At 38.4% G+C, this 9,050-nt stretch overlaps 1 protein-coding gene across 1 annotated transcript; it reads right to left on the reverse strand.

Annotated features, from left to right (window-relative positions):
• Window positions 1-7,644: 7,644 nt before the first annotated feature.
• Window positions 7,645-8,088, reverse strand: LOC127184726 (ubiquitin-conjugating enzyme E2 D2-like). The gene has a single exon (XM_051141079.1). The coding sequence runs from the start codon at window positions 8,086-8,088 to the stop codon at window positions 7,645-7,647; it is 444 nt and encodes a 147-aa protein (XP_050997036.1).
• Window positions 8,089-9,050: the final 962 nt, after the last annotated feature.

Genomic DNA, 9,050 nt, shown 5'->3' on the forward strand with positions numbered 1-9,050 from the left:
AAGAAAAACAAGAACAAGAACAAGAAGAACAAGAACAAGAAGAACAAGAAAAACAAGGAGAAGAAGAACAAGAACAAGAACAAGAAAAACAAGAACAAGAAGAACAAGAACAAGAAGAACAAGAAGAAGAAAAAGAAGAAGTGAAGAAGAACAACAACAAAAAAAACTAAAACAAAAGATTTGCTCAACTATGTTCATAGCAGCTTTATTCATAATAGCCAGAATGTAGAAACAACCTAGATGTCACTCATCTGAAGAATGGATAAAGAAACTGTTGCACATTTACTCAATGGAAATCTATTCAGCTATGAGAAATAAAGAGATCTTGAAGTTTGCAGGCAAATGGATGGAAGTAGAAAATATCATACTGAGTGAGTTAACCCAGAACCAGAAAGACACACATGGTATATACTGACTTATTAATTGATATTATCCCAATATAGATATTCTCCACCAAGCAAGTGATCAGAACAAATGTTAGGACTAGCAGTTTGGCTCTAGGGAGAGTGCTGGGAGTTATATGGAAGAGTAGGTGATGGAAAGACCCTCAAGGGTTCAGGAGCTCCACAATGATCCAATCAAGGCTGGTGGATTTGGACCCAAGGGGGCTTGCAGAAACTGATGCACCAACCAAGGACAATGTATGCAGAAAATCAAGACGTCCTGTTCAGATGTAGCTGATGGACAGCTCATTCTCTACCTTGGTGGTAGGTGGGGAGAGTGGGGACTGCTCTGACATGAACTCTGTTGCCTGCGATTTAATCATTTCCCCTTGGATGGGCAGCCTTGTTGGTACAGAGAGGAAAGGCATACAGGCTATCCTGAGGAGACCTGGTAGGCTGTGGTCTGAAGGTGGGGGAGGAGAGCCCCCTTGTCAGAGGACTTGTGGCGAGAAATAGGGCAGAAGAGTGAGGGAGGGTGGGAGTGGAAAGATAGAAGTGAGGAGATAACAATCAGGTGGTAATGTGAATAAATTATAACAAAAAAATTTTAAAATTTTAAAAATCTTGAATGGAATTCAGTAACAGCTACATCTGATCCTAGAATTTTCTTTATATGAAGGCTGTAAATTGTTGCTTTAATTGTAATACTTGTAACAAATCTGTTCAAGTCACTTGTATTTTTTCTCTTTAAATCCACAAATCTGCATTTCTCCAAAATTGTTCATCATTTTGAAATAGTAACATTTTCAGATAGTTCTTAGTGTAGCCTTTTTCCTTCTGCCTATGTGTTGAGTTGTTTGTACCTTTACTAGCAAGGTCTCAATTACTGTTTAATCTGATAAACCTACAGATTATGAGGCTTTCCTGTGTGTAGTAATAAGGTGAGCTTTCAAAGACAACATTAATTTCCATGAATAATTATTCACCAATTTCATGTCATCTTTTCTCTTTAAATTTTAGGCCTACAAGACCATTATGACTGATTGATCTGGACCCAGGGCAGTCAGCTCAAACAACTGTACCCACCAAGGACAATGCATGCAGTAAAACTAGAACCCCTATCCAGGTCTAGCCAATAGACTACATTTTCCACAATTGTGTAGAGAGCAGATACTGACTCGGACATGAACTCTGGTGCCCCCTATAAGATCAGTTCCCGTTGGTGGGGAGACCTGGTGACAATCAGAGGAAGAGTAAACTGGCTACGAGGAAGAGACCTGATAGGCTGTGATCTTATAGTGGGGGACAAGGTCCCCTTCTGTCACTGACCTAGGGGAGGTGAATAGGATGAAAGAGGGAGGGAGGGAGAATGGGAAGATACAAGTGAGGGGATAACAAATACGATATCTGAAGGAATTACTTAAATAAATTAAAAAATGTTTCCGACAACTTGCTGTCTATATAGCTGATAATTAAAAAGAGAAAGGAATTGAATATGGTGTCCTCAGATTCCATTTCTGTCCCTTTGAATGTGATAAACAGTATTCAAAGATTTTACATAAGCTCTTTAAGAGAAAAAAATGTATCAAAAAAGCAGAATAAAAATTTAGTTCAACAAAGAGGAAAGATATTCCAATGAATACTGGGGAAGCACACAGATTACAGGGAAAATGACATATTTCTTATGTTACAATAGTCAGCATGGACGCCGTTTTTTCTCCAGTTACAGGAAAATGCTAAGACTTGGTAAAAACGGAATGAATTAGTGTTAGAGGTGAGAAATCATACATTTGAAATATCACCACTTGTCTGATTTTGTTCCTGAAAAAATATCATTATTTTCCTATTTAGCATATAAACCTTTACTCTATTCATCAAGAAACAAACTGGGTATTAGATGAATTTCTATTATGTGAATATAATTGAAAATATAGTTAAAAAACATACCCCTAGAAAGTTAAAAAAACACTTGATTTTTTTCCTCGATCATTATTAATTTATCTTATCCTGATAGTACAGAACCCTCTAGTACTAACTGCTCTTATCTTCTCTTAAACTGCTTGTTTCTTTGAAGCCCCACCCCATCTTTCAAAACGTTAGCTGCTTAGGGGTGTCAGGTCATGGCGTTTGCCTCCCGAGCTCCATGTCCTGAATACACAAGGGCATTTCTATATCCCAGAATACCTGACTGTGGTCCCAGCTGTTTAGAATAAAAACTCACATTGACTTTAAATGTATCTGGGATGTCATCTTTGGTAGGCTAACCATAGCATAATAGGAGTATACATTATTTATCATATATGTATTTGTATGTTTGTATGAATGTGAGTATATAATGGATTAAAATATACATTCATTTCTTAATTGAGGTTATAGGCAATGAAGTTAGAAATTCATTGTCTTTGAGTGATTAAACCAAAGAAAGCATTAATGGCTTTAAAAAACATAATTGGAGTCTAAAATGTATTTTCATTTTTTGTCAGTTAGATATGAGATAACTTTGGAAACATAAGAAATTTTCATGAATAGAGTAGAGTTTAATAAATTTTCATAAGCTTGAAAATTCTGCATCTGTTTTAATTTTTCTCATAGAATTTATCATGAGTTTCTTATAACCTTCAATATCCACTTGTGCAAAGGAAATCCTTTTGTCTACTCAAAATAATTCAAGTAACAAAAGTTTCAACTATTATTTAAACCAAATTAACATTTATTTTCAATGTCACTATTTGGTTTGTCTCAGGGGAAAAACTGACAGTTCAGATTATTGCACTTTTAAATCCTTAAGAATGCAGTAATAACCTGAATATATCTAGATATGACATTTTGTATCATCTTCAAGGCAATAATTTCACTTCACATTGCTACTGAGTCAGGTTTTAATGATGTTAGTGTTTTACTCACACAGTGTGTCTTAGTACATTAACATTGTACTCAATGCGTAACTGGAAACATAAAAGATACTCAGGGAGAATTACATGACTTGGAAATGATTTAATGGTACTATGGGATTACAGGGAAACCAGTGCTAGCATGAATTTTTCAAGCATTAAATGTCTAACCCAATTTTCCTGCTAGTGAAATCTCTTGAGATGACAGAGCCATTGTTTACTTGGGTTGATAACAGATATTGCATTATCACTATAATAAGTTTTCCTCAGTTTGTGAATAACTCACTTGTAATTAGCACTAGACACAGTGGATCTCATACCTTGATTATATTCTTTCTCTACCTTCTCTTGTTTCAGTGCACCTTCTCACTACCCACTTTATCTTCTAAAATAGCTTGCTTCCAGTACATTTTAGGTGTATGTGTGGGTAAAATGATCCATATATGAGAGAAAATATGGGATATTCAATTTCCTGAATTCACTTAGAGAAACACTTAAATAGTCCACAAAAAATAATTCATTCAACATGCTCAGTTCCTGTGTGATTCATGAACTCCAGGTGTGCATTGAGATTATAAGCAAATAATTGCTAATAGTATAAAGCAATATCTTTTTCTTCACTAAAACATAGTAGCTAACCCATGTTCCCGAAATATACCTCCACTACTCCCACTCAAACAACTTTAATTGAAATCAGTGGGTCACTCAAGACAAATATATTTGTTTATATATGCATATTAACTGTTAAGTCAATGATAATTAAGCTGCCATTCATTGAACAAAGGTTATGTATAGAGTAAGGGACTAGAAAGCACAAAAATATCTTCCTAGGGAAGGGAAATAGAATAGATTCTAGCAGGGGTGATTGGAATAGGGTAGAGGAGGGTATCAAGCAGAGAGTGTGTTCTGGCTAGCTTTTTGTCAACTTGACACTAGCTAGAGTAATCAGAGTAGAGAAAGCATCAATTGAGAAAATTCCTCCATAAGATTGGGCTATAGGTAGTACTGTAGGGTGTTTTCTTATTAGTGATTGATGTTGGAAAACCCAGCCCAATATGAGTGATGCCATTCCTGAAAATGCCTCCTCTTTGAAAAAGCAAAATGATCATGCTATAAGGAGCAAAGCTGTAAGCAATATTCCTCTATGGCCTCTGCATCTGCTCCTGCCTCCAGAGCCCTGCTCTGTTTTGTTTCTTTTCATGGATTTCTTTGATGATGAACAACAATGATGAAATATAAGCCAAATGAATCCTTTCTTCCCCAACTTGCTTTAGCCTTCGTCTTTCATGAAAGAAAAAGTAAACCTAATTAAGACAGAGGAGGAAGGAAGAGAAGAATAATGGATAGAATATATGGAAAGATATGTAAAATTAAATTCCACCTTAGGGGAAGTAAGAAAACCTTATATAGTAGAAGTTTATATATATATAATTATCTAATAAAATCACCATGGACATGTCTTATCACCAAATGAAACTTTCAATGCTGGAAATAAGTTACAACTAATTGAATTATTTACCAAAGAGAATCCCCAAATAACCCAGGTTATTACCAAGGCTGTAGGTTGCTCCTCACAAACTTACAGCAAGGCTCTATTGCTGAAGATAGGACCTATATAGCTTACTGAATACAGAACAGTCAGCTGGTACCTACACACTAGTGTACTTGGTAATGGAAGGCTCTCTGTATAATATCAAAGCATAAATGTAGACATCAACCCAGCTACAAACCCTCTGACCTACAATGATGTCCTGCTTTCAAGACTTGCTAGTACAATGTTGCCACAAAGTTTGTGGAAGGAAACAACCAAAATAGGATTTGACCTAAGGCCCACTCCATGGAATAGAACCCATACCTGACACTGCTTGGGTGACTAAGAACGTGAGACCAGGTAGCCTAGAGCCTGGGGGAAAACCTAGTGCTTTTTTTCTAATATTGGAATATAGTGATTAAATGACTCCTAATGACATTATGTGCTTTTTTCATAGATCAGTCATTGCCTTGCTCAGAGACCCCCAGCTATTTTGTTATGCAGAGAGAGATAATTTGGGACATTCAGATCAACATAAGATATCTTCATCAAATCCCACCCCTTAGGTCTCAGAAAACCCTGTAAAAGAGGGGGCAGAAAGAGTTTAAGAGTCAGAATGGATAAGGGTCAGCAAACAAACCAGACTATCTAAAAAAAAAAAAACAATAGGAATAATTCACATATTAATTCATTCAGGTTGAGGATAGCATACCAAGAGTCTGCATGGCTTTGTATCAGACAGAGTCCTAGAGATTAATAGAATGGAAAAATGCCCTCATCCCTAACCAATAAGTTATCACCTATTGATTACCACTTGCAAATGAAAATTTAGTTTTCTCCAAGGAAGTTTCACTGGAGAACCTATCTCATAAAGGTAAACTGCCTGCCCAAGTAACAGAAAGCAAACTCGCCAAATGGTAGCTTTGGATGTTCCTTGGCTCCTAATGTAAGGATGGTTGTGATCAATGAGAAGACTTTTGGGATGTGATTAGAGCATGATTTGTCTGATTTAAAAAGTTGATAAATTGAAGGGCTTTAGTGTGAGGGGATGAATATAAAAGGAGTGTGTTTGGAGTACCTAAGGAGAGTGTCACTTAGGAATAGTTTCCAGCTCCTTTTCTGTCTCACATGAGAGGAACTGTTTTGCTACAGCATGTCCTTCTGTCAGAATGCACTCTCACCAAGCTTGGATGAAATGGAGGCAGTAGATGTTCATGGAAAACTTTTTTTTTTGTTTTGTTTTTTGAGACAGGGTTTCTCTGTGTTACCCATGGCTGTCTTGGACTGTCCTTGTAGACCAGGTTGGCCTCAAACTCAAAGGGGTCAACCTGCTTCTGCCTCCCAAGTGCTGAGAGTAAAGGTTTGGGCCACCAGAAACTGAAAAAAAAAAAACAGAAAAAAGAAAAATAGCTACCTGGGGCTGAAGAGTTGACTTAGTAAAGGGCTTGTTGTGCAAGCACATAGAAATCTGTTTGAATTTCCAGCACCTATAGAAAAAGCTACATGTCCTGAGAGGTACTGTAAGGCTCTCTCTCTCAGCCTAAGCCTGGGAACATGACCCAGACAAGCTTGAGAAACTGACCCAAAAAGAATTGAAGGCCAGCTTCAGTTTCTGAGATCAAAGTGGCCAACTGAGATAAACAATTTCAACTAAGGTAAACAATTTTCAGAAAAGTACCATCTGGAAACTCTCTGGAAACTCCCCAACACCCCTCCCTGCCAAGAATAGCCCCCAAGACCAACGACCCCTGCAATAGCCAATAACATTTAGACAAGCAGCCCTAGCGACCACCAGAGCCAATCCTAACATAGGGCACGCAGCCCCTCCTAAGCTTTGCGGTTTTAGCCTTTAAGAATAGCTTGTAGGAGTGACTCAGGGTGCCTCCCTCCCTGCTGAGGCGCCCTGACACGCGTCAGCAATAAACCTTGTGCTTTTGTATCAACACTGTGGTCCTCAAGTGGTCTCTCGCGATGACCCCCTACCAGAGTGGACTCTAGGGTCCAACAGTACCAGATAATTTTACTGATACCAATTCTTAATCCTTTCATATTTTGTCAGATAAATACAGAGTTCAAAATAGTGACAAAACTTCACTTAAAAATTTGCATTGTGGAAATAAATGAGGAAGACTATAATTTTAGGCCTGTAATGCTAATATAAGGGGAGGCTGGGTATCTGGAATTCAAGCCACCATGGATTGACTAATGAGATTGAAGATAGCATCAATTATGTAGTGAAATTCTGTCTCAAAAATGTTACCCACATTACTGGTTGGTAGGAATGCTTGATTTTGGACACGAAAGCAACATCTTTTTCTTGATTTGTTTTACAATTTTTTTTTTTTCTTTTTCTGATTTTGGTTTTTCAAGTCAGGATTTCTCTGTGTAGTCTTGCCTTCCCTGGACTTTGTTGACCAGGCTGTTGGAAATCAGTGGTTTTCCTGCTTCTGCCTCCCTGATTGTTGGGATTCAAAGTCTCTACTACCACTCTTGGCTGGCTTTGTTTTCCAATTCGAATTCAATAAGTTGTTTAGGCAAATCTAAAGTGAAACTGCTTTCACACTCTTTCCAACACAATTCCCCTACTCTCCCCGCACCTTTCAGTAACCGTTTCTTCTCACTCTTGCCCCCATCTGCCCCACATCCCATCTATTTCCCATCACTCCCATTCCCAACCTCCCATCTATCTGTCCTCTCTCCACCTCCCAACTACCCCACACCCAATCCATCAGCTCTTCTCACTAATCCCTCATGTACCCCACATCGGCCCTCCTCTCACTTTACTCAAAGGAAAAAAAATGTTAGCAAACATTTTTTATTGTGATGATGGGCAATGAAGTTATATTGCATATCTCCTGGTCCAATCTCGGGCTACTTTTTCATATTTCTTTTTATCACTGTGATAGACCTTAGCAATTTCCACAACCAAAGGATCATTCGGATTTGGGTCACAAAGTAATGAGCAGATAGAAAGTAAAATTTTAGAGATAGTGAGTGCCGGTGACCATGCAGATTTCAAGATATCGAGACAGATGGTTCCATCATGGCCAATATTTGGATGGTAAATTCGAGTAGTAAATGAGACACTAGGAGGTTTGAAAGGGTAGCTGGGTGGGAAATGGATTGAAAGGGAAAAGACCCCTCCTTGGTAGGGGCTGTTGTCAGGCCCGGTTATAGTTGCTTGCCAGTGAAACATATCATCCGCCACTGGCCCTGCAGAACAGTGTTCCAGGGGATCTCGCGACATGGCAAGTAGTTCCTTCTTGATTCGTTTAAGAGCCATTGACTCGGAACAACGACGAAATATAATCACTGACACTGGCACCGGGTAGACGGCTCTGTTGAAGGTAGCCTATAGAGCAAGATGAGAAAATATCAGATGATTAGGCTGAAGGCTAGGTCTAGTTATTAAGGCATAATTCAGAGGTGGATGAGGCAAAGAAAGAGCAAGGGCTAGAAGCATTAGCTATTCAAAGATGTCTGTACTTACACAGCCTCCTGTAGCTTTCGCTCTGAAGTTGAAAACTCCACTATACTGATGTGGAAGACAGAGTAGCCAGGAGAGCGTGATAACTCCAGCCCCCCCGCGGCAGCCTCAAGGTCAGAGTGCTTCAGCTCAGAATGTCTGGACAGCTCTTAAGCGATTTTCTGTGAGGTCATAACGAACGTAATGATGACTAAAGGACACGCGGGGTTAACGTGGGGTCAACGTCGGGTCAGCGAGGGGTCAGTATGAGGGTATGAGGTCAGCATGGGTGTTAACTTTAGAACAACGTAGGAAAGGAGCATGGTGGGAACAAGGGTAAAACGACTGTGCCTCAGTGCCTGATACAGCAGTCGCTCTTTGTGCTAATGAGTCACAGTGAACTTCTTCCACCCATACAGAATGAATCAGTCAACGCCCCTCTACTCACTACAACGGCTTTGCTGTAATTTTTCTATTTTTAAAGTCAACACACTTAATTTTATGTAGCCATTAATTTTATGTATTCTCTAAGCATGCTATTATCTAGTATAAACAAGTTTAGGAAATTCAATACTGACATAACACTGCTTAAAGTAATCATTAGCTATACATTTATAAATTTTGATATAAATTAAGTATTCAAAAATGTTAAGTTTTGATAGAATTTTTATGGGAAACGAGAAGACAAAACTAGCCATTGCTATCACTTACATTATTTGTAAGCAGTACGTTTAATGACAATATAGTCGTTATATCTGATGAAATAATATAACATTGTA

This window comes from Acomys russatus, chromosome X (assembly GCF_903995435.1).
Source record: "Acomys russatus chromosome X, mAcoRus1.1, whole genome shotgun sequence".
NCBI classification, from domain to species: Eukaryota; Metazoa; Chordata; class Mammalia; order Rodentia; family Muridae; genus Acomys; species Acomys russatus.

What these genes read in the sequence shown, in the direction of transcription:
- LOC127184726 (XM_051141079.1), bottom strand. Translation starts at nt 8,088, where the DNA reads ATGGCTCTTAAACGAATCAAGAAGGAACTACTTGCCATGTCGCGAGAT.